The 27,164-nt window shown below is 44.5% G+C and overlaps 1 protein-coding gene across 1 annotated transcript in view; it reads left to right on the top strand.

Annotated features, from left to right (window-relative positions):
* Nucleotides 1–27,164, top strand: part of GUCY2F (guanylate cyclase 2F, retinal) — a 139,121-nt gene that overhangs the window by 17,878 nt on the left and 94,079 nt on the right. The window contains exons 3-4 of the mRNA XM_040406322.1: nt 19,081–19,160; nt 19,292–20,079. Coding sequence (XP_040262256.1) covers nt 19,081–19,160; nt 19,292–20,079 — 868 coding nt within the window. The remainder of the gene's footprint in view (nt 1–19,080; nt 19,161–19,291; nt 20,080–27,164) is intronic.

Genomic DNA, 27,164 nt, shown 5'->3' with positions numbered 1-27,164 from the left:
TACAAAGTATGGTACAAAAATGTGAATTTCCGCATTTTGAAGCAACTCTGTCTTTCTGAGCACCTGTCATGTTTCCTGAGGTTCTACAATGGCCAGACAGTACAAACACCCCACAAATGACCCCATTTCGGAAAGTAGACACCCTAAGGTATTCACTGATGGGCATAGTGAGTTCATAGAACTTTTTTTTTTTGTCACAAGTTAGCGGAAAATGATGATTTTTTTTTTTCCTTACAAAGTCTCATATTCCACTAACTTGTGACAAAAAATAAAAACTTCCATGAACTCACTATGCCCATGGATCGGATCCGCAAAACACATACGGACCTCTGAATGGAGCCTTACAGGGGGGTGATCAATGACAGGGGGGTGATCAGGGAGTCTATATGGGGTGATCACCCCCCTGTCATTGATCACCCCCCTGTAAGGCTCCATTCAGACGTCCGTATGTGTTTTGCGGATACGATCCATGGATCCGTGGATCCGCAAAACACATATGGACCTCTGAATGGAGCCAGCCTTACAAGGGGGTGATCAATGACAGGGGGTGATCAGGGAATCTATATGGGGTGATCACCCCCCTGTAAGGCTCCATTCAGACGTCCGTATGTGTTTTGCGGATCCGATCCATGGATCCACGGATCCGCAAAACACATACGGACGTCTGAATGGAGCCTTACAGGGGGGGGATCACCCCATATAGACTCCCTGATCACTCCTTGTCATTGATCACCCCCTTGTAAGGCTGGCTCCATTCAGAGGTCCATATGTGTTTTGCGGATCCACGGATCCATGGATCGGATCCGCAAAACACATACGGACCTCTGAATGGAGCCTTACAGGGGGGTGATCAATGACAGGTTTGGGTAAAAGTTATAGCGTTTACAAAGTATGGTACAAAAATGTGAATTTCCGTATTTTGAAGCAACTCTGTCTTTCTAAGCACCTGTCATGTTTCCTGAGGTTCTACAATGGCCAGACAGTACAAACACCCCACAAATGACCCCATTTCGGAAAGTAGACACCCTAAGGTATTTACTGATGGGCATAGTGAGTTCATAGAACTTTTTTTTTTTGTCACAAGTTAGCGGAAAATGATGATTTTTTTTTTCCTTACAAAGTCTCATATTCCACTAACTTGTGACAAAAATAAAAACTTCCATGAACTCACTATGCCCATGGATCGGATCCGCAAAACACATACGGACCTCTGAATGGAGCCTTACAGGGGGGTGATCAATGACAGGGGGGTGATCAGGGAGTCTATATGGGGTGATCACCCCCCTGTCATTGATCACCCCCCTGTAAGGCTCCATTCAGACGTCCGTATGTGTTTTGCGGATACGATCCATGGATCCGTGGATCCGCAAAACACATATGGACCTCTGAATGGAGCCAGCCTTACAAGGGGGTGATCAATGACAGGGGGTGATCAGGGAATCTATATGGGGTGATCACCCCCCTGTAAGGCTCCATTCAGACGTCCGTATGTGTTTTGCGGATCCGATCCATGGATCCACGGATCCGCAAAACACATACGGACGTCTGAATGGAGCCTTACAGGGGGGGGGATCACCCCATATAGACTCCCTGATCACTCCTTGTCATTGATCACCCCCTTGTAAGGCTGGCTCCATTCAGAGGTCCATATGTGTTTTGCTTATCCACGGATCCATGGATCGGATCCGCAAAACACATACGGACCTCTGAATGGAGCCTTACAGGGGGGTGATCAATGACAGGGGGGTGATCAGGGAGTCTATATGGGGTGATCACCCCCCAGTCATTGATCACCCCCCTGTAAGGCTCAATTCAGACGTCCGTATGTGTTTTGTGGATCTGATCCATGGATCCGTGGATCCGCAAAACACATTTGGACCTTTGAATGGAGACAGCCTTACAAGGGGGTGATCAATGACAGGGGGTGATCAGGGAGTCTATATGGGGTGATCACCCCCCTGTAAGGCTCCATTCAGAGGTCCGTATGTGTTTTGCGGATCCGATCCATGGATCCGTGGATCCGCAAAACACATACGGACCTCTGAATGGAGCCAGCCTTACAAGGGGGGTGATCAATGACAGGGGGGTGATCAGGGAGTCTATATGGGCTATATGTCATTGATCACCCCCCTGTAAGGCTCCATTCAGACGTCCGTATGTGTTTTGCGGATCCGCAGATCCATGGACCGGATCCGCAAAACACATACGGATGTCTGAATGGAGCCTTACAGGGGGGTGATCAATGACAGGGGGGTGATCAATGACAGGGGGGGTGATCAGGGAGTCTAATATGGGGTGATCAGGGGTTAATAAGTGACAGGGGGGGGCGGTGTAGTGTAGTGGTGTTTGGTTCTACTTATTACAGAGCTGCCTGTGTCCTCTGGTGGTCGATCCAAGCAAAAGGGACCACCAGAGGACCAGGTAGCAGGTATATTAGACGCTGTTATCAAAACAGCGTCTAATATACCTTTAAGGGGTTAAAAAAATCGCATCTACAGAGTGGCCAGCGAACGATCGTGAGATGACGCGCCGGCGCGTCCAGGAGGAATGAATCGACCGCCTCCGGAACGCAATCCTGCGTTAGGCGGTCCGGAGGCGGTTAAATATATTAGGTATTGCCACGTCCATAACGACCGTCTCTATAAAAATACCATATGATCTAACTCCTCAGGTGAACACCATAAATTTTTTTTTATTAAAAACTGTGTAAAAAAGCCATTTTTAGTCACCTTACATCACAAAAAGTGTAATAGTAAGCGATCAAAAAATTATACGCACCCCAAAATAGTGCCAATCAGACCGTCATCTCATCCCACAAAAATCATACCCTACCTAAGATAATCGCCCAAAAACTGAAAAAACTATGGCTCTCAGACTATGGAGACACTAAAACATGTTTTTTTTTTGTTTCAATAACCTGCTCTATGAAAATATTACATGACCTAACCCCTCAGGTGAATACCGTAAAAAAATAAAAATAAAAAGTGTGAAAAAAGCCATGTCCTCACACCTCCATTTGCTGACAGATAGCAGAGGTAGTGAACTCCACAGGAGGGCCCTGCATCAGAGCCCCAGCCCTGCTTGTCATTTGATTCACCTTTTGGCAGGTTCATCAGTGTGCATGCAAAATAAGCTAAAACCTGCAGGAAAACCTCCAGCAGGAGGTATCAGCCCTTGCCCAGGATCAATGAGACCTCCCAGACATGTTGGCACCTTCCTTTCATAAGGAATTATCAATTACTTGGCCATCGCAGGCGCAAACCGGATACATATTTGTGTCCCGGTGGCCACGATGTACGTGCCCATAGTCTTTGTTTAATGGGACGAGGTCAGGGGAGGGAGATAGCCATATCTCCCCATAGAAACCACATAACGGTACCAGGTTTCGACTCTACTTGTAGCTGTAACCCAGGCAGGTCCGTTGGTCCCAGAACCATCTCCATGAGACCCTCTGGTCTGGAGCTATAAACCCTAAAGGGGTTTGTGGGTCATTTGCTGCCAGCCCAGAAGAGGGGGAGTGGACCCCTCCCTGAGGCCAGGAGGGGAGGGGCCGGCTACAGGTTAAAAAGGATTGTGCCAGCAAGCGGCCGTGTCTTTCTCTGAAGAAGGGTCAAATCTTACAAATGTGCTTAGAGGGACCCAGGAACTAGCTGAGATCACGGCCCTTCATGTGGACTCCAGCAAAGAACATCTCACAACCAAAAGGAACTTTCATCTTACCCGGTAACTGACTTTTACACCGCTTAACCCTGTTGTACCCATATAACCCGTATCTGTAACCTCAGACCACTGTGTATATTCTCTGTGTAAATTGTGTTAAATCTAGTGTGCCCTTACGGCGATTAAAAATATAATTTAATCTTGTGCTATCTTGTATCTCGATCACGAATCCCCACGTCCGTGTTTTGGCCTAGTTATAAGCTACCGCGGGTTGGTTTCTGACCCTATATAATCCCGTTAGCGGACCGGGCTTATATCAAACGAGAAGCTGGTGGCATATTTCCCAGGCTGAGACAGCGCTGTTTTCACTGCGACAGTGAAAAGGCTCTCTCAACTTGTTGCCTCTCTGTGCCCGCGTGGACAGGAGGTGTGTGTGTAAACTGTACCAACCTGACCTTACCTGCTCCTCCAGGAGGGCGTAACATCACGTATTTGGTAACCAGGGACAATACCGCGCTCGTTAGCTCGACGTAGTTGACGTCAAGCGGGCATGAGGTGTGGCATTTGTCACACCTTATATCACAAAAAGTGTAAGAGCAAGCGATCAAAAAGTCATACACCCCCCAAAATAGTGCCAATCAAACCGTCATCTCATCCCGCAAAAATCATACCCTACCTAAGATAATCGCCCAAAAACAGAAAAAACTATGGCTCTCAGACTATGGAGACACTAAAAAATTATTTTTTTGTTTCAAAAATAAAATCCTTGTGTAAAACTTACATAAATAAAAAAAAGTTGACATATTAGGTATTGCCATGTCCGCAATAACCTGCTCTATAAAAATATGACATGACCTAACCCCTCAGGTAAATACGGTAAAAAAAAAGAGTAAAAAAAGCCATTTTTTGTCACCTTACATCACAAAAAGTGTAATAGCAAGTGATCAAAAAGTCATATGCACCCTATAATAGTACCAATCAAACTGTCATCTCATCCCCAAAAAAATTATCCCCCTACACAAGACAGTCGCCTAAAAAATAAAACTATGGCTTTCAGAATGTGGAGACACAAAAAAAATTTTTTTTTTTTCAAAAATGCTTTGTTATGTAAAACTGAAACAAACCGTAACAACCTGCTCGATAAAAATACCACATGATCTAACCTGTCAGGTGAATGTTGTGAACAGCTATTTCTTGTTACCTTGCCTCAAAAAAGTGTAATAATAGAGCAACGAAAAATCATATGTACCCTAAAATAGTACAAACAAAACTGCCACCTTATCCCGTAGTTTCCAAAATGGGGTCACTTTTTTGGAGCTTCTACTCTAGGGGTGCATCAGGGGGGCTTCAAATGGGACATGGTGTCAAAAAACAAGTCCAGCAAAATCTGCCTTCCAAAAACCGTATGGCGTTCCTTTCCGTACAGCAGTTTACGACCAGATATGGGGTGTTTCTGTAAACTAAAGAATCAGGGCCATAAAAATAGAGTTTTGTTTGGCTGTTAACCCTTGCTTTGTAGCTGGAAAAATTGATGCAAATGCAAAATCTGACAAAAAAGTAAAATTTTTAAATTTTATCTCTATTTTCCATTAATTCTTGTGGAGCACCTAAAGGGTTAACAACGTTTGTAAAATCAGTTTTGTATACCTTGAGGGGTGTAGTTTCTAAAATGGGGTCACTTTTTGGGAGTTTCTACTCTACGGGTGCATCAGGGGGGCTTCAAATGGGACATGGTGTCAAAAAACCAGTCCAGCAAAATCTGCCTTCCAAAAACTGTATGGTCTTCCTTTCCTTCTGCGCAATGCTGTGTGCCTGTACAGCAGTTAACGACTACATATAGGGTGTTTCTGTAAACTACAGAGTCAGGGCCATAAATATTGAGTTTTGTTTGGCTGTTAAACCTTGCTTTGTAACTGGAAAAAATGGATTAAAATTAAAAAATTTGCCAAAAAAGTAAAATTTTTAAATTTTATCTCTATTTTCCAATAATTCTTGTGGAACACCTAAAGGGTTAACAATGTTTCTAAAATCAATTTTGAATACCTTGAGGGGTGTAGTTTGTAAAATGGGGTCATTTTTGCGTGGTTTCTATTATGTAAGTCTCACAAAGTGACTTCAGACCTGAACTGGTCCTGAAAAAGTGGGTTTTAGAAATGTTATGAAAAATTTCAAGATTTGCTTCCAAACTTCTAACTGATGAGCCTGATTTATCATACCGGGCGAAACGCGTTGGAATTGGGACAAAGGGACCTTACATATATGTGTTGGTATTTTATAACTATCAAGGTACCCTTATAGAATATTAATAATATACAATAGAGTTGAAAGTGTACTTGGCGTCTATTTGGACGGTTGCTTTGTTCATAATAGTTTTCATTGTGGGTATATGAATTCCATCATCATATATGAGCAAATATATCCTTGATACATTCCGCATTTATTATTTTTTGTGTATCTAGATTAGGCCACATTATCAACTATAGGCCACCCCAACAGGGCCATCCTAGGGTATATAGGAGGTTCCTGAATACGGGATCGCCCCTATCGGGGCGGCTATTCCGTTTTGTAGGCAGGGACCCAAGTTTAGGGTGATTAATAGGGAAAGAGCCCCAAGTCAAGACCATCGCCCTGCCTATGAAATTGACCCTTCCTATATCATGGAAGACTGACGACCATCGAGTCCCGACTATATGTATTATTTGTTGTTTTGTTCAATATGTGCTATATGTGGGGTTATTTTAATATAACAGTATAATAAAGGTTATGTTTTATACTATAGTGGTACCCTGTGATAGTGATACTTGTAATTACACCATTATAAGGATATCTCCCCTTTGACGGGTTACTGTCCTAGCTGTGATTTTCCAAACTTCTAAGCCTTCTAACGTACCCAAAAAATAAAATGGCATTCACAAAATGATCCAAACATGAAGTAGACATATGGGAAATGTAAAGTAATAACTATTTTTGGAGGTATTACTATCTATTATAAAAGTAGAGAAATTGAAAATAGCTAATTTTTCTGTACATTTTTAATTTTTTTATAAATAAAAAATAATAATTTTTTTACTCAATTTTTACCACTGTCATGAAGTACAGTCGTGGCCAAAAGTTTTTAGAATGACAAAAATATTAGTTTTCACTAAGTTTGCTGCTAAACTGCTTTTAGATCTTTGTTTCAGTTGTTTCTGTGATGTAGTGAAATATAATTACACGCACTTCATATGTTTCAAAGGCTTTTATCGACAATTACATGACATTTATGCAAAGAGTCAGTATTTGCAGTGTTGGCCCTTTTTTTTCAGGACCTCTGCAATTCGACTGGGCATGCTCTCAATCAACTTCTGGGCCAATTCCTGACTGATAGCAACCCATTCTTTCATAATCACTTCTTGGAGTTTGTCCGAATTAGTGGGTTTTTGTTTGTCCACCCGCCTCTTGAGGATTGAGCACAAGTTCTCAATGGGATTAAGATCTGGGGAGTTTCCAGGCCATGGACCCAAAATGTCAACGTTTTGGTCCCCGAGCCACTTAGTTATCACTTTTGCCTTATGGCACGGTGCTCCACCCTGCTGGAAAATGCATTGTTCTTCACCAAACTGTTGTTGGATTGTTGGAAGAAGTTGCTGTTGGAGGGTGTTTTGGTACCATTCTTTATTCATGGCTGTGTTTTTGGGCAAAATTGTGAGTGAGCCCACTCCCTTGGATGAGAAGCAACCCCACACATGAATGGTCTCAGGATGCTTTACTGTTGGCATGACACAGGACTGATGGTAGCGCTTACCTTTTCTTCTCCGGACAAGCCTTTTTCCAGATGCCCCAAACAATCGGAAAGAGGCTTCATCAGAGAATATGACTTTGCCCCAGTCCTCAGCAGTCCATTCACCATACTTTCTGCAGAAGATCAATCTGTCCCTGATGTTTTTTTTTGGAGAGAAGTGGCTTCTTTGCTGGCCTTCTTGACACCAGGCCATCTTCCAAAAGTCTTCGCCTCACTGTGCGTGCAGATGCGCTCACACCTGCCTGCTGCCATTCCTGAGCAAGCTCTGCACTGGTGGCACTCCGATCCCGCAGCTGAATCCTCTTTAGGAGACGATCCTGGCTCTTGCTGGACTTTCTTGGACGCCCTGAAGCCTTCTTAACAAGAATTGAACCTCTTTCCTTGAAGTTCTTGATGATCCTATAAATTGTTGATTGAGGTGCCATCTTAGTAGCCACAATATCCTTGCCTGTGAAGCCATTTTTATGCAGCGCAATGATGGCTGCACGCATTTCTTTGCAGGTCACCATGGTTAACAATGGAAGAACAATGATTTCAAGCATCAACCTCCTTTTAACATGTCAAGTCTGCCATTTTAACCCAATCAGCCTGAACAATGATTTCAAGCATCACCCTCCTTTTAACATGTCAAGTCTGCCATTTTAACCCAATCAGCCTGACATAATGATCTCCAGCCTTGTGCTCGTCAACATTCTCACCTGAGTTAACAAGACGATTACTGAAATGATCTCAGCAGGTCCTTTAATGACAGCAATGAAATGCAGTGGAAAGGTTTTTTTGGGATTAAGTTAATTTTCATGGCAAAGAAGGACTATGCAATTCATCTGATCACTCTTCATAACATTCTGGAGTATATGCAAATTGCTATTATAAAAACTTAAGCAGCAACTTTTCCAATTTCCAATATTTATGTAATTCTCAAAACTTTTGGCCACGACTGTACAATACGTGACGAGAAAACAATCTCAAAATGGCCTGGATAAGTAAAAGCGTTTTAAAGTTATCACCACATAAAGTGACACATGTCAGATTTGCAAAAAATGGCCTGGTCCTTAATGTGAAAAATGGCAGGTTCCTTAAGGGGTTAATCACTTTTATAATACCCATACAATGCAAAACACTATAGATGTATATGTCTATGGGAAAATGCAGCCCTGTCATTACTACCTTCTTCATGTCTCTTCCAGGGCATGGTCTGGTCACCACCATGAAATTCCCCAGTCTCTATTAGGTAATGTTAATTAAAATACATTGCCCATAATAATCAATAAAAAGACTCTGACACATTGTTTGCTACCTCATTTAATGACTTATTTATTAACAGTGCTGTGGTTTTTAAATGGCCCTGTTGATGGTGAACCCCTTAATCACAAAGAGTCATCCTTCAGCACTCAGGAAAGGAAAAAAAAAACTAGTGGAGGAAACCTCCAGGGAAACATGGCTGAAGGACTGCCCTTCCCTTGGTTAAGGGGATAAAAAGCCAACATTTCATGAGGTAGCTATGGAAAGTCCAGGTTATTATCACATTCAGTATTCGGAAAGTCTGGTAGATGTCACATCCTGTTACCGCTACTTCTGTGAGAAGGTCTGACAGAAGTCCTTTTCTACCTCTTGCATGATGTTCTTTGTTTTGGTTTCACTTTGTCATCTCATTTCCTTCTCCCAGGTGTCACCTATTTAGACTAATCCTCTTTCCTTTATATTCCCTCCCATACTGCCTCACTTTGCGGTTTATACTACTTCCTGGATTGAATGTGTTCACTGCTGGAGACGTCTGTTGCTGCTTGTTCAGATAAGTCCTTTCATGTATTGTGTTTCCTTGCTGGCTTGATTCTAGGTGACCCTGACTCCCTCCGTATTAAGTGCAGGGAACCGGTGGTCGTGTCCCCTCACTATTATAGGGTTTTCAGGTGTCACACAGTCAATGTACAAGGGCATGCAATCGTCTACCTCTGAGACCCTTGATGTGCTTAGCAGTCAGGGTGAGCTCTTAGGGTTTTATAGGGGTCACCTTTATGCTCCTTAGTTTGGGATCAAGCCAGTCGGATGTTTATGCATAACTTCCAGCTATCTGCAACATCATCCGTGACATTATAAACCGCCATTACCGTCTTAAGCATGGATCCGGTTTCAGCCTTGATTGACCGCATGCAAGGTCTTTCACTGGAGGTAGCAGATCTCCGTAAAACTGTGTCTCAGTTTCAGGTGACCGGTACTGCTTGCGTTCATGGAGTTTGTTCCGAGCCTAAGATCTCGCTTCCGGATACGTTCTCCGGGGGTAGTGACAATTTTGTTCGCTTTAGAGAGGCTTGCAAACTCCATTTTCGCCTACTTCCCCATTCCTCTGGTGATGAGGAGCAGAGGGTGGGGATCATCGTCTCGCTGCTCAGGGATAACGCTCAGTCTTGGGCCTTTTAGCTGCCGGTGGGGGCACGGCCCCTCAAATCGGTGGATGAATTTTTTGTAGCCCTAGGGCAGATATATGATGACCCGGATAGTATTGCTCAGGCTGAATCTAAACTGCGTCTTTTATGCCAGGGTAAACAGTCCGCAGAGATATATTGTTCTGAATTTCGGAGATGGGCAGCTGATACTGGTTGGAACGATGCTGCACTCCGTAGTCAATTTTGCCATGGTCTTTCGGAGGGATTGAAAGATGCATTTGCTTTTCATGAGAGACCTGCCTCGTTGGAGTCTGCCATGTCTCTAGCTGTTCGTATTGACAGGCGTCTTAGAGAGAGAGGAGAGACTACTCCTTCCTGTCATATTCAGTCCAAGGACAGTGGGGCGGTCTCAGTCAGTGCGCAGGGGCCTCAGTCTCTCTCAATCCCCATCTGAGCAGGAGGCCATGCAGCTGGGTTTGCTTGCCTCTGATAGTAGAGGATTCAGCTCTCAGAGGAGGGTTTGTTTCTGGGGTATAAATCATTTGGCTAATGTTTGCCCCTCTCAGAGATTCAGGGAGTTTTCTGAGGGTAATAAAGAAACAAAAAGAAAAAACCCTCTAAAAACTTTCCATTTGCTACTATTGGCAAGGTTGATGCGGAAATTGAAGGTTTGCCGTTTGCTTGTAGTTCCTGTTTTCTCCTACCTGCCAGGGTGGCGCTAGATAGCAAGAACATTGTTTGTGAGATTTTTGTAGATAGTGGAGCAGCTGTCAATCTCATTGATAATTAATTTGCTATAAGACATGGTTTCCAGGTATGCACTTTGGAAAAGGATATACCTGTTTTTGCTATCGATTCCTCTCCACTTTCTCAAAAATCGTTAAAGGGCATAGTTCACAATATCCGTTTGACTCTGGGTGATGCTCATGTTTAGGATATGTCATGTTTTGTTCTAAGCGGATTACCTACTCCTCTAGTGTTGGGGCTACCCTGGCTCACTAAACATAACCCCACCATTGATTGGCAAGGCAAATAAATGGTTGGAGTGACCTTTGCAGAGAGAATTGCCTCACGGCATCTCTTTCTACCAAGACTGTACCATCTTTTCTCTCAGAATTTTTGGATGTGTTTTCCGAGAGTAGTGTCCAGGAGCTGCCCCCTCACCGGGAGTACGATTGCCCTATTAATCTCATCCCAGGCGCCAAGCTGCCAAAATCACGTTTATACAATCTCTCCCAACCTGAAAGAGTCGCTATGCGTACTTATATCTCTGAGAGCCTGAGAAAGGGACACATCCGACCCTCGAAGTCACCTGTTGCCGCTGTTTTTGTTTTTTGTTAAGAAAAAAGATGGTTCTTTAAGACCTTGTCTGGATTTCAGGGAGCTGAACTGTATCACAATTCGTGACCCATATCCGCTTCCTCTGATCCCGGATCTGTTTAACCAGATTGTTGGGGCAATTTTTTTTTCTAAGTTGGATTTAAGAGGGGCATACAACCTAGTCAGGGTCAGGGAATGGGATGAATGGAAGATGGCCTTCAATACCCCTGAGGGTCATTTCGGGAATTTGGTTATTCCCTTTGGTTTGATGAATGCTCCGGCCATCTTCCAACATTTTGTGAACAGCATTTTTTACCATTTAATGGGAAAATTTGTACTGGTGTATCTAGATGACATTTAGATTTTTTCTCCTGATTTCAAAACTCATAGGGACCACCTACGTCAGGTCTTGCTCATTCTGCAGGAGAATAAATTGTATGCTAAACTGGAAAAATGTGTGTTTGCGGTTCCGGAGATTCAATTTCTTGGTTTTCTTCTCTCTGCTTCTGGTTTTCGCATGGACCCTGAGAAGGTCCGCTCTGTTGTTAAGCCACTCACTGATATGACTAAAAAGGAGGTAGATTTTTCCTCCTGGTCGGTAGATGTGCTTAAAGGGCTTCTACCACCAGATTTGGTCCTATTTAGCTGACTGACACTAGCAATGTGCTAGTGTCAGCAGTCCATAACAGTGTTCTTACTTATCATGTGTCTGCTGCCGTTCACCTTAAAAACGTACTTTTATAGATATGCTAATGAGCCTCTAGGTGTTATGTGGGCGTCTATTCAGCACCTAGAGGCTCTGTCCACTAACCATTTCAGCCGCCCATCGCGTCCCTCCTCCCGCCCCGCTCCTGTTGATTGACGTGAAACTTCTAAGTATCTCGTACCAATTCCCACTCCTGCGCCGTGCGCTTCTATATTCGGCGCCGGCGCAGTGAGTGAATGCCGCGCTCCTGGCACAGTGAGGAAGCCGGCGCCGGGAGAATACAGAATCGCACGGCGCAGAAGTGGGAATTGGTACGAGATACTGAGAAGTTTCACGTCAATCAACAGGAGCGGGGAGGGCTGGAGGGACGCAATGGGCGGCTGAAATGGTTAGTGGACGGAGCCTCTAGGTGCTGAATAGACGCCCACATAGCACCTAGAGGCTCATTAGCATATCTATAAAAGTACGTTTTTAAGGTGAACGGCAGCAGACACATGATAAGTAAGAACACTGTTATGGACTGCTGACACTAGCACATCGCTAGTGTCAGTCAGCTAAATAGGACCAAATCTGGTGGTAGAATCCCTTTAAAGGGCTTCTGTCACCCCACTAAAGTGATTTTTTTTTTTGGGGCTAGTTAAATTAGTTATATAGCGATATATGAAAATATAATTGTGTTACTTACATTGATCCAGCAGTTTATTCAAAAAACGAAGTTTTATCATATGCAAATTCGGTCTCTACCAGCAAGTAGGGCGGCTACTTTCTGGTAGCTGCTGCAGAAATCCGTCTCCTCAGAACTCCCTCAGTGCGCCTGCGCCGATGACATCACCGAAATAGAAGACGTCATCAACACGGGCGCGCGATTTTTGAAATGCCGACAGGGCTGGCCGGAGGAGGAGATCCCGGCTGGCCCTGTCAATCAACAAGAGGAGGGGGCGGATTTCTGCAGCAGCTACCAGCAAGTAGCCGCCCTACTTGCTGGTAGAGACCGAATTTGCATATGATAAAACTTTGTTTTTTGAATAAACTGCTGGATCAATGTAAGTAACACAATTATATTTTCATATATCGCTATATAACTAATTTAACTAGCCCCAAAAAAAAAATCACTTTAGTGGGGTGACAGAAGCCCTTTAAGGCCTTTTCTAGTATCAAAGAGAGTTTTGCTTCCGCTCCCATTTTGGTACAACCTGATGTCTCTCTACCTTTTATTGTTGAGGTGGACGCTTCTGAGGTGGGTGTGGGTGCGGTCTTATCTCAGGGTCCCTCTCCTGCCAAATGGCGACCGTGTGTGCCTTTTTCTCAAGGAAACTCTCCTCCGCAGAGAGAAATTACCGATGTGGGGAGATAGGGAGTTGTTGGCCATCAAATTAGCTTTTGAGGGAATGGCGCCATTGGCTACAGGGAGCCAGACACCCTATTACCCGTGTTTACCGACCATAAGAATCTGCCCTACTTGGAATCAGCAAGCGTCTGAACCCGAGACAGGCCAGATGGTCTTTATTCTTTTCTAGGTTTAATTTTGTTGTCACGTTCCCCCCTGGGGTTAAAAATGTGAAGGCGGATGCCCTGTCATGTTGTTTTCCGGGAGGGGGGAACTTTGCAGACACGGGTCCCATTTTGGCTGAAGGGGTGGTCGTCTCTGCTCTTTATCCTGATTTGGAGGCAGAGGTTCAGGCAGCCCAGGCAGAGGCTCCTGATCTTTGTCCTCCTGGGAGGTTGTTTGTGCCTCTCACTTTACGACACAAGGTTTTTAAGGAGCACCACGATACTGTCCTTGCTGGGCACCCGGGGAGTAGAGCCACAGTAGATCTCATTGCTCGGAGATTCTGGTGGCCGGCTCTTCGTAAGACGGTTGAGGGTTTTGTGGAAGCCTGCTAGACCTGCGCTTGTCCCAAGGTCCCTCATTCACGGCCATCGGGTTCTCTCCTCCCGTTACCCATTCCTTCCCGTCCTTGGACGCATCAGTCCATGGACTTCATTACGGACCTACCTCGTTCTTCGGGGAAGACTGTGATTCTGGTGGTAGTCGTTTTAGCAAAATGGTGCATTTCATGCCCTTTCCTGGGTTACCCAATGCTAAGACGTTGGCGCAAGCGTTTGTTGATCACATTGTTAAATTGCATGGCATTCCTTCAGACATTGTTTCTGATAGGGGCACGCAATTTGTTTCCAGATTCTGGAAGGCCTTTTGATCTCGCTTGGGGATTCAGTTGTCATTTTCTTCTGCTTTTCACCCGCAGTCGAATGGTCAGACCGAACGCGTTAATCAGAATCTGGAGACATATCTGCGCTGTTTTGTGGCGGAGAATCAGGAGGATTGGTGTTCTTTTTTGTCCCTTGCTGAGTTTGCTTTAAATAACCGTCGCCAGGAGTCCTCTGATAAGTCACCATTTTTTGGTGCATATGGGTTTCATCCACAGTTTGGGACATTCTCTGGAGAGGGGTCTTCTGGTTTACCTGATGAGGAGAGATTTTCCTTGTCTTTGTCATTTATTTGGCAAAAGATTCAGGGTAATCTGAAGAGGATGAGTGAGAGATATAAGCGTGTGGTGGATAAGAGACGTGTGCCTGGTCCGGACCTGAATGTGGGTGATCTGGTGTGGTTGTCTACAAAGAATATCAAACTGAAGGTTCCCTCCTGGAAGTTGGGTCCTAAGTTTATTGGGCCTTACAAGATCTTGTCTGTCATCAATCCCGTTGCCTTCCGTCTTGATCTTCCTCAGACTTGGAAGATCCATAATGTTTTTCATAGGTCCCTATTAAAACCTTATGTCCAACCCACTGTACCCTCCTCTTTGCCTCCTCCTCCGATTTTTGTTGATGGTAATCTTGAATTCCAGGTCTCTAGGATTGTGGTTCTCGCATTAATCCGCGCTTCTCTCCAGATACCTTGTTCATTGGGAGGGTTATGGTCTGAGGAGAGGATGTGGTTCCAGTGGCGGACATTAAGGCCACTCGTCTCATCAAGGCTTTCATAGGTCTCATCCTGACAAGGGTGGGTCTGAGATGTCTGGAGTCCACCCGTAGATGGGAGGGTTACTGTCACCGGCTACTTCTGTGAGAGAGGTCTGACAGATGTCCTTTCTTTACCCTCTTGCATGATGTTCTTTGTTTTGGTTTCACTTTGTCATCTCATTTCCTTCTCCTAGGTGTCACCTATTTAGACTAATCCTCTTTCCTTTATATTCCCTCCCATACTGCCTCACTTTGCGGTTTATAGTACTTTCTGGATTAAATGTGTTCACTACTGGAGACGTCTGTTGCTGCTTGTTCAGATAAGTCCTTTCATGTATTGTGTTTCCTTTCTGGCTTGATTCTAGGTGACCCTGACTCCCTCCGTATTAAGTGCAGGGAGCCGGTGGTCGTGTCCCCTCAGTATTATAGGGTTTTCAGGTGTCACACAGTCTAGGTACGAGGGCATGCAATTGTCTACCTCTGAGACCCTTGCATGTGCTTAGCAGTCAGGGTGAGCTCTTAGGGTTTTATAGGAGTCACCTTTATGCTCCTTAGTTTGGGATCAAGCCAGTCGGATGTTTATGCATAACTTCCAGCTATCTGCAACATCATCCGTGACACATCCAGTATTGAGGACAGAGACCAAGCCTGGAATCTGCCTCTTGATACAAAAGATCCATATCCAGCACCGATGATTGTTTTAGTTGTCTTAGTGCTCCACCTCTTGCATCCTATTGAGGGTTTTCAGGGTTCAATGGAGACACCTTCACAGGACAACGTTAACGACAAATGCTAAGAAAAGAAGAAGAAAGACCATTAATCATAAAATCGCTCTATATAGTAGATAACGTGTCTGAAATATTTCTGGAGTACATGAGACCTTCACACGCAATCTACTCACCTGGAAATATGTTAGCTGGTATATTGTCAGGCCAACAAATCCAGTCCACTCGGCCACCATTGGGCACTATTGAAAATTAATGAGAAATATGCAATATATACAACTGGGCACCAGACAATGTAATTTCTAGGGAGCAAAGACTAAAACTATCCAAACACTGTGTATATGTATACAGTGAGGAACAGAAGTATTTGAACACCCTGCGAGTTCTCCCACTATGAAATCATGGAGGAGTCTAAAATTCACATTGTAGGTGCAGTGCATTCCCACTCTGAGAGACAGAATTGAAAAAAAAAATCTGAAAATCACATTGTATGATTTTTAAAGAATTTATTTGTCTTGCACTGCTGAACATAAGTATTTGAACTCCTGAGAAACAGCAAGAATTCTGGATCTCAAAGACCTGTTACTGTGCCTTTAAAAAGTCCACCTCTACTCCACTCATTAATCTAACTTAGTAGCACCTGTCTGAGCTCTTTAAAGACCCCTATCCACCCCACAGGTCAGTCAGACTACTACCATGGGGCAAGACCAAAGAGCTGTCAAAAGACACCAGAGACAAAATTGTGGACCTCCACAAGGCTGGAAAGGGCTATGGGGCAATTGCCAAGCAGCTTGGTGAAAATAGATCAACTGTTTGGAGGCAATTGTTAGAAAATGGGAAGAGGCTAAAGACGACTGTCAGTCTCCCTCGGACTGTGGCTCCATACAAGATCTCACCTCGTGGGGGTATCACTGATGATAAGAAAGGTGAGGAATCAGCCAAGAACTACAAGGGAGGAGCTGGTCAATGACATGAAGAGAGCTGGACCACAGTTTCAAAGGACACTGTCGGGTAGAACACTACGCCGTTATGGTTCGAAATCATGCATTGCACGGAAGGTTCACCCTGCTCAAGTCATCACATGTCCAGGCCCGTCTGAAGTTTGCCAAAGGACTATCTGGATGATCCAGAGGAGGCATGGGAGAAATTTCATGTGGTCAGATGAGACCAAAGTAGAACTTTTTGATCTAAAACTTCCACTCGTCGTGTTTGGAGGAAAAAGAAGGATGAGTTGCATCCCAAAAACACCATCCCTACTGTGAAGCATGGGGGTGGTAACATCATGCTTTGGGGGTGCTTTTCTGCGAAGGGGACAGGACAACTGCACTGTATTAAGGAGAGGATGAATAGGGCCATTTATTGTGAGAGTTTGAGCAGCAACCTCCTTCCCTCAGTCAGATCATTGAAGATGGGTCGTGGCTGGGTCTTCCAACATGACAACGACTCAAAGCACACAGCCAGGATAACCAATGAGTGGCTCCGTAAGAAGCATATCAAGGTTCTGGAGTGGCCTAGCCAGTTTCCAGACCTAAATCCAATAGAACATCTTTGGAGGGAGCTGAAACTCTGTGTTGCTGAAAGATAGCCCCAAAACCTGACAGATCTAGAGGAGATCTGTGTGAAGGAGTAGGCCAAAATCCCTGTTGCAGTGTGTGCAAACCTAGTCAAGAACTACAGGAAACGTTTGACCTCTGTAATTGCAAACAAAGGCTTCTGTACCAAATATTAACACTGATTTCCTCAAGTGTTCAAATACTTATGTTCAGCAGTGCAAGACAAATAAATTCTTCAAAAATCATACAATGTGATTTCCTGATTTTTTTTTTAATTCTGTCTCTCAGAGTTGGAATGCACCTACAATGTGAATTTCAGACCCCTCCATAATTTCTAAGGGGGAGAACTTGCAAAATCGCAAGGTGTTCAAATACTTCTGTTCCTCACTGTATATATATATACATCTCTCGGCTCCAAGCAATGTCCCCTCTATATTACTAGTCCTGAGACCTTTGTGTACTAACTTACCAAAAATATTGAAGTCACAACGGTCCCAATGGACAAAATCTATGCAAAGGCATAAAGGTTTCTCTGGCAGATGATATGTCATCTCTCTGATTGTTCAGACCGGATGATCATGAACCGGTACTGGATGGAAGCGATGCCAGCTACTGAAATAGACAATATATGTGATCAGCCAGAGACGTCCATAGACACTTGTAATAACCTCCAGGACTCAGTGATCATTATAATCTCCAGTAAAGGCTCAGCAGTGAATAGTGATTAGGGAGATAACGTCATCACTGTGTACTGGAGCCGCTGATCTCCTCATGATGCTATCTCTCTTTAGGAACCTAAATCCACTTACCTAGAATGGCAGATACTATGAAAACCAGTGTGAAGACTGCCGGTTCGGGGAATGTTGCTCCCCTGTCACTGAGTAAGAAAGCAAAATATTGGAAGTTATTAGGACACAAACGGCAGAATTTCCTCAAGTCTTTTAATAGAAGGGCCCTTATTTCCTTCCATTGTTATCATCCTTCATAATATCATTTAATGTCTAGACACAAGTAGAAGACAAACAACAATGGTGAAGATGTTATGGCGCTGTTGCCCATAGCAACCAATGAGATTGCAGCACTTATTTTTCAGTAACTGGATAGTTGCTATGGGTAACTGCTCCATACTATCAGCTGCCCCACTATATATCCATTACTTCTACAGTACAAGCAGTGATAAAACCCATTAACAAAATGATAATCATCCTTAATATTAGGCTTGAGCCAATTAAGCTTCGGATCATAGATCCGAAGTCAATTCGTTAGAATACGTGGTTTGTAATGCTGTTTCCATGTGCAGCAATAAAATGTATGTGCTCCATGTCGGAAAACTTTGTCTCGGCTAATGACTTTGATTAATGACTTCGGTATTCCTATCTGTATCATTTACCGAAGTCTTGTGCCTTCTCTTGATACAGCTGATCAGCGGGGGTGTCGGGTGTTGGACTCCTGCCAATCTGATATTGATGACCTATTCTGAGGATAGGTCATCAATATTAAAATAAAATTAAAATAAGTGGGGTAACACAATTAGGCAGGGCCAACAGAAGTAGGTGGGGCCAGCAATATCATAGTGCAGAACAAAATACCGCCCCAGCAGAACCAAATGCCAGAGTGGGGCACCAAATACTGCAGTTCGCACCACAGGTGCATAGGAGAGAATCAGTTCATTATGCACTTTAACACCTCCCCCCCCCTCAAATTAGGGAAAGTTTAAAGTCTATTACAGCAAGTGTTGCACTGCTTTATCCTGTCCCTGTTGCTGTATCTAACATTCATTTGTTTCAGGGGTACGTATTTTTTATTGCACCTTGACTCCGACCCCATGCCTGTATACCCTGATTGTTGGGTGCAATGGCATTTGTGAATTGTGATATTTGATCAGAATTGTTTTAATGCAGATCAATAAAGCTTAATGGATGGATCATGCATGATAACAAAATCATCACACAATATGTAATCATTTTAATGTAAAATGTATTTGTTATAGTATGCTGCTACTTTGTTGTATTGCAACAAGGACGACTTTATAGTTATAGCTGTTATATGTGCTACAAAAGACAATCTCTAGTAAGTGGAATGGTTTTCTCAGATTGACTGATGAAATGTTTTATTGTACTTCTAATGCTGTTTTTTTTTTTTTTGGCAGGCGTACGCTGGATATGCAGTCATAACCATCTTGCGACTTTTGTGAACTGAAGCTGGAAGTATCTCTTATTGGCTAGTACAGACATATGCAGTAGTGCAATGCTACAAGAGCCCTGTTTTTTTCAGAGCTTTGTATTAAAATGTACCAGGTACCCAAAATGGACGGAAAGTGAATACCTTACATTTTCAACTTTTCCATCTAAGATTCGTTTCTGTTGGACAATTTTGGTTATTGTCTGTTTCCCACAGCTAGTAAACTCTCTCCCGTACAAAGTAGGTATTGTTGGACCCTGGACCTGTGACCCATTGTTTTCCAAAGCCCTTCCAGATGTTGCTGCCAAGTTAGCCATTGAACGCATCAACAAAGATGCTTCTTTAGATTTGGGACTGTCTTTTGACTATGTGATACTTAATGAAGATTGCCAAACTTCAAAGGCTCTGTCAACCTTCCTTACATACTCTTTGGTTGCATCAGGGTTTATTGGCCCTTCCAATCCAGGATATTGCGATGCTGCTACTCTTTTAGGTAAAAACTGGAACAAGGCTGTATTTTCTTGGGCCTGCATCAACTATGAGCTGGACAATGTGAAAAGTTATCCCACCTTTGCCAGAACGCTACCTTCTCCCACCAGGGTTCTTTTCAATATAATGAAGTATTTCCAGTGGGCGCATGTCGGAGTCATTTCTTCCAATGAAGACATTTGGAAGGACACTGGCAGAAAAGTGGCAAATGCCCTTCGCAGTAATGGATTGCCAGTGGGAATAGTTGTATCTATGGGAGAGGATGGTAAGAGCACTCGGCAGGTTCTGGAGAAGGTCCGGAAGATTGATAATCTACGCTGTAAGTTAGCAGTAATTCCTAGTTTGTGTTCTCAAAAGTAATTGTAATAAGCAGTGTTTTCATTTGTAGGTTCTGATATAGACTATGAAATAAAAGTCCTTCAATTTCAATTAGTTTAATGATTGTGACTAGGGATGAGCGAACTTCTGTTTTTAAGTTCGGTGTACATGGTTCGGGTTATCTAAGAATTCCCTTATGGATTCCACTACCACGAACCATAAGTTATGGTCTGTGGTAGCGGAATCCATAACGGATTTCTAAGGTAACCCGAACCTTGTAAGTCGAACCTAAAAACAGAAGTTCGCTTAACACTAGTAGAGACACATATAACAGCCAAAGCAAGAGACCCAATGTGTGGCTGAAAACTGCTGATATCCAGTTTTACTGCAAATTAGCACAGTTTTCAAATAGTTTCTTTATGGCTGGGTGAGTAGCAGGTTTATCTCCAGAACCAAACACATATTAACAATCATTTTAAAAGCCATGTTGATCTGCAGTTAAACAACATGATGCATGGCTTTTGGACACTCTTTTGCTGCTACAAAGGTCAGTACCCTTAGAAATGCATTCTAAGACCCCCCCCCCCCCCCCAAAAAAAAAAAAGGTTCTGAAAGCCAGGAATGTTACCAAATAAAAAAGAAGCAATATTCATCTGCAAAGTTCGGGTTCGTACTGAACTTTGCGAGTTTGGGTACCCGGACCTGAACCCAGACTTTTTCACTGAAGTTCGGGTTCGGTGTTCGGGTGATTTTATTATTTTCCATTACAACTTGGTTATAAGGAAAGATAATAGCATTCTTAAGACAGAATGCTAAATAAAATGGCAATTAAGGGGTTAAAAAATATCCTTTTCTTTCTTCTTTCTGAAGGACATGCAAAAGAACCTGCGATGACGTCACCACGCTAACCACGTGGTGAGCGCGGTGATTTCATCCCAGGTCCTTTTGCAGGTGTAACACCCCAGAGTTGTGTTGCTACACGCCTCTACCCCGCTACTATCTGTTAAGAGCTTTTATACTGTCATCTGATGTGATTTTGCTTATGTCCTCCACAAATGTGCATAAACCTATGTTAAATGCAATTGTTCAAGTCATTTTCCTCGTATACCAGCAGGTGGCAGCATCATTGCTGGAGATAGTTTTAATTTTAAGGCAGTTCAGAGTGGAACAATCCTGTTCTATTCTGCCCACCTGCTGAAGAGAGGTGGACTATTTCATCTTCCTGCAGCAAGGGAGGGAAAAAACTGTTAGAGCCAGTTGAGTTACCTCCTGCATAGGGAAGACAGCAAGGACCAAGTCTCGGTCTGAGACTTAGTCATATTCCCAGTCTGAGCTCCTTCATCCTCAGCTGGATAAAGAAGCAGAAAACTACAGACAGCCTCCAGAGTTCCAGGAAGAAAGCATCCCCTGAAAAACCATCTGAGAGAGAAGTCTAGAGAAGCCATTCCTCCTCAGCTAGTCTGTCCTCACAAAGCAGAAGTTATAGAAAAGTGCAGAAGATTAATTCCTGTCACAATTACAGAGCTACCAAGCAGACGACTTATCCTGCAAGCTCCAAGTTTAAAGCAGAAGCATTAATTTCCTGCCAATCATTGCTAAAACCTGCTAGGACCAGAGACCAAAGCTGTATACTGCTTAGATACAAGTTATCTTCAGTAAAGAAACGGTTGAACTTCATCTAAAGGTCTGGACATCATTTCTGTTGCAAAATTCCTCTATCACTCCTACTATCACTACACTCAAATTTATTGCAAGTGAGCCAGGAGTCCAGCCGTACCCAGGTAGGAGATACCGTTGACACAATTATCACCACCCTATAGAGACATTATAGGCCATTACACCACTCTGGCATTCCTAATCTGGGACGTGCGTTATAACACCTTGGAAGGGCCCTGGGGTAGTACCCTGCGCACGCTGCAACTGGCGTCACGACAAATACAGAATATTAACAACCCGTACCTGGCCACTGTACAGGTCCTGCAGAAAGAAGAAATAAGAGGATACCGGCTGCACGATCAAGTAGATGAGGTGAGTTTTTTTTATTATTTTTAACCTCTCAATGGCCATTTTATTTAGCATTCTGTCTTAAGAATGCTATTATTTTCCGTTATAACCATGTTAGCAAACTCACTACCACCAGCATGATCCGCCACATGGCATCAAAGCACCCTAATAGGTGGGCCAAACGCCTGGGTCCACAGTCAGTATCTGCGGGTCGCACCACTGCCTCCTCTTCCCCTGTGTTACATGCTGGCCAATCCCCTCTCCAAGGCACAGGCCCAGATGCCTCCCGTCCTGCACCTGGACCTTAACAAGCACCATCAGCTAGCACATCCACTTCTGTGTCCCAGCGCAGCGTACAGATGTCGATACCCCAGGCCTTTGAACGAAAGCGCAAATACCCAGCCACCCACCTACAGGCCATAGCACTAAATGCGCACCTTTCCAAATTGCTGGCCCTGAAAATGTTGCCGTTTAGGCTTGTGGACACTGAAGCTTTCTGCAGCCTGATGGCGGCGGCCGTCCCTCGTTACTCAGTCTCCAGCTGCCACTATTTTTTCCGGTGTGCCGTCCCCCCTCACACCAGCATGGGTCCCATAACATCACCCATGCCCTGACCAACGCAGTTATTGGGAAGGTCCACTTAACGACTGACACATAGACAAGTGCTTTTGGCCCGGGAAGCTACATTTCCCTGGCGGCACACTGGGTGAACGTTGTGGAGGCCGAGAGCGAGTCGTACCCTGGGATGGCACAGGTACTACCGACACCAAGGATTGCAGGCCCTACTTCCATCAGGGTTTCCGCCGCCACCTATGTTAGTGGCTTAAACCCCTCCTTCTTCTCCTCCACCTCTTCCTCCACTTCCACCTCTGAATTCTCATCTTGCAGCACCAGTCAGCCATCAGTCAGTAGCCGGAAGCAGTGTAGCACTGCAGTGGGGAAGCGGCAACAGGCCGGCCTGAAACTAATTTGCTTAGGTGACAAACAGCACACCGCCGCAGAGCTGTGGTAGGGTATAAGAGACCAGACTGAGCTGTGTCTCTCACAACTCAACCTACAACCAGGCATGGTTGTGTCTGATAATGTCCGTAACTTTGTGGAGGCTTTGGAGCTCGGCAAGCTCACACACATACCATGCCTAGCCCACTTGTTCAACTTAGTGGTCCAGCGGTTTCCCAAAACCTACCCCAATTTGCCTGAGCTACTGGTAAGTCCTCTACAGCTGCCGCCAGTCTGGCAACGCTGCAGCAGCACTTGCAATTGCCAGCTCACCGACTGTTGTGTGATGTGAGCACGCACTGGAACTCCACGTTCCACAGGTTGGCCAGGCTTTGTGAGCAGCTGAGGGCAGTACTGGAATACCAGTTGCAATATGGTTGTCGCCTTTCCAGTCAGCTTCCACTCTTCACAAACGACGAGTGGGCATGGATGTCTGACCTCTGTGAGGGTTTACGCAACTTTGAGGAATCAACACAGATGGTGAGCGGCGATGCCGCTATTATCAGCATAACCATCCCACTTCTGTGTCTACTGAAACGCTCGCTGCTCACAATGAAGGCGGACGCTTTGCATGTGGAAGAGGTAGAAATGGGGGAAGACAGTACACAAGGTGATAGCCAGACCACCCTAAGTTCGTCTTCTCAGCGGAAATTGGATGATGATGAGGAGGACGTGGAGGAGCAGGATACGGTTGCCTCCGCTACAGAGAGTAGTACCCATAGCAGGTTTATTCCATCTGTTCAGCCTGGATGGGCCGAAGAGGAGGAAGAGGATGAGGAGATTGAGAGTCATCCTCCTGATGAGGACAGCGGGGTCTTGTCTGTTGGGACTCTGTTGGGACTTTATGTTATGCTGCCTTTCCCGTGACCCTCGCGTTATGAGCATTTTGGCCAACACTGACCCCCGCTACAAAGAGAACTTCTCATCTCTCATTCCTGTGGTGGAGAGGACTAGCAAAATGATGCAATACCATAAGGTCCTTGTGGAAAAATTGCTCCAAAAATTTCCAGCTGACAACGCTGGCGGCAGAGTACGTAGTTCCTTGGGCAACCGAGGAGGGGAGATGAGGGGAACACACAGCAGTTCCAACAGAGGCAGGGCAACACTCTCCAAGGCCTGGGACAGTTTCATGACACCCCGCCAGCAACCTCACCCTGATGCGCGGCCTAGTGTCACAAGGAGGGAAAAGTTTTGGAAGATGGTGAAGGAGTACGTAGCAGACCGTGTCACGTGGCACGAACTGGCGCTCTACGCCTTGGAAGTGCTGACCTGCCCTGCCGCCAGCGTTTTGTCAGAGCAGGTATTTAGTGCTGCTGGGGGCATAATAACTGATAAGCGCATCCGCCTGTCAACTGAAATTGCTGACAGGTTGACTCTTATCAAAATGAACAAGGCCTGGATTGCCCCTGACTTCTCTATTCCACCAGAGGACAGCGGCTGAACATAAAGGCACTTTAAATGTGGCTTTTATGATGTATTGAATACACTGTATTCCCATGCACCCCTTCCACCACAAAAAAAGGTATATGGTTCAATCTCCCTTTTCTCGTCCTCCTCTTCCTCCATCATATCAACATGCTTATTAGGCTGCCCTCGCTCCTAATGTTTTAGAGGGTCAGATCAGAAGCAGGCCCTCGCCCTTAATGTTTAAGAGGGTCAGCTCAGCAGCAGGCCCTCGCCCCTAATGTTTTAGATGGTCAGATCAGCAACAGGCCCTCGCCCCTAATATTTTAGAGGGTCACCAGCAGGCCCTTCCTCCTAATGTTTTTGAGGGTCACCAGCAGGCCATCAATCATAATTTTTCAAGGCTTTGTATGATGCCCTCCTTTATGTGTAATAAAGGGTGTATTGGAGTGTCGGTTCCTTGTAATTTTTGGCAGCCCTTTCACTTAGTGCATAGGCTTTATGAGTGTAGGAGTCCCACTACCTGAACAATTGTACCACAATGTGAATGAGGCCCTCCTTTATGTGATATACAGGTTGTATCGGAGTGCCTCTTCCTTGTAATTTTTGGAATGTTTCCTAACAATTTTTCCTCTAAATAAAATCTACTTCTATCTTCGGTTTTGTGCGTATTATTGTCAGTCTATAAAAGTGGCGTACTACTCTGACAACATCGTTCCCAGCAGCGACCTGGAAGTCCAAAATGCAATCAGACATCCTCCTCATGCTGTTCCCGAACCATTTTAGTGATGTTTCCATCAATTTCTGACCTTTTCCTGTGAACCAGACACCCTCCCCTCTTCAGAGAAGGGGGTGCCTGGTTTAATGCTCGGGTTCTCCCATTAACTTCCATTGTGCTCTGGTGCTCTGTAGAGCACCCGAGCATCCCAAAGTGTTGTACTCGAGTACCAGATCACCTGAGCACTTTGGTGCCCGATCAACACTAATGGCAGTACATCTCCTTGTGTAAATGAGGGAGATGCTGACCACCATAATGCAAAGTGTATTGGGAAGGACTATCATACTAGTGATCGTCTATCTGAATATACAACTTGCTATATCATTTGCACTCAAAGCATTGATTCTTGTATCTTGTTTGCATTACGTATTAAGCCAAAAAATGCAGATCACCTTATTTTGCATAATGGTTCTGAATATAGGGATGCCTTTTGATTATCACTTATAGAACTCATATTATAAACTCAAGGGATATTTTCCATTGACCATGACATTATATTAGAGGAGTTGTCTGGTTTCAGGAGGAAACAATAGGGGATCTGCCTGCAATAAAGAAGTGATTATTACTTACATGGCCTGGATCTGTTTACCTGGCTGCATTGGTGATGTCATGTCAAGACCACATCACTGCTGCAGCCAATCACTGCCTCTTCGATGCACCACTGAGGCCAATGATTGGCTGCAGCAGTCATGTATTGCAAACATTTTGTTACCCAGCCAGGTAAACAAAGCCCATTTGGGAGAACTGCAGAATCTGTCATGTAAGTAATGATCACTAGGGATGAGCGAACTTGTGTTTTCAAGTTCGGCATACAAGGTTCGTTTTTTTTTAGAATTCTGTTATGGATTTTGCTGCCATGGACAATAAGTTATGGTCATTGGTAGTGGAATCCATAACGGAATTCTTAGATAACCCAAACACAAGTTCGCTCATACCTAATTAGCTCTTCTTTATTTCAGATGTAGTCTCTGTGTTGTCTAGTTTCCTCCAGTAAACTGAACAACTCCTTTAACCCCTTCCCGACCAGTGCCGTAATAGTACGGTGCTGCGGGAAGTAACTTCCCGACCAGCGCCGTAGTACTACGGCATTCTGATTGGGCAGGTGCAGGAGCTGCTCCCGCCCGATCAGCTGCAGGGGACCTGCTGTTCCCGTTAGCCAGACCCCTGCTGTATGCGCCGGCATGGGTGAAAACACAGATGCTGGCGTATTAACCCTCACTATGCCGTGGTCAGCGCTGACCGCGGGGTGTGTGGAGGAAGCTCCCTCCCCTTCCCCATCGGGTCCCCGCTCTGCTGTGACGGTGACCCAATGGCAGGGAAGGCAGCCCAATGCCTTCCACAGGCATCGGGGCTGCCTTCCATGTAAGGCCTTATGCACACGACTGCATGTATTTTGCGGTCCGCAAAAAATACGGGTGACATCTGTTTGCATTCCATATTTTGCAGAACGGAACAGCTGGCCCCTAATAAAACAGTCCTATCCTTGTCTGTAATGTGGACAATAATAGGACATGTCCTATTTTTTTGCAGAAAGGAAATACGGACATATGGAAACGGAATGCACACGGAGTACCTTCGTGTTTTTTGCGGACGGAACGGACACGGAATGAAAATACATTTGTGTGCATGAGCCCTAAGCCTGTGAGATCTAGCTCCTGGATCTCACAGGCAGGAAGGCTGTAAGTGTATTACAGTGTGTAATACACTTACAGCCAATGCATTACAATACAGCATTACAGTATATTACAAAGTATTGTAATGCATTGTACACGGGATCAGACCCCCAAAAGTTGTGGGGGAAAAAAAAGTTAAAAAAAAGTTAAAATAAAGTTCTGCATAATAAAAAAAAAAGTTTCAAGTAAAAAAAAAAAACTGTTCTTCTCCCATAATTAGGTAATAAA

The sequence above is a fragment of the Bufo bufo genome, chromosome 8 (assembly GCF_905171765.1).
Source record: "Bufo bufo chromosome 8, aBufBuf1.1, whole genome shotgun sequence".
Lineage (NCBI taxonomy): Eukaryota > Metazoa > Chordata > Amphibia > Anura > Bufonidae > Bufo > Bufo bufo.
Note: the sequence above shows the minus strand (reverse complement) of the source record. Positions and strands in the feature narration are given on the sequence as shown.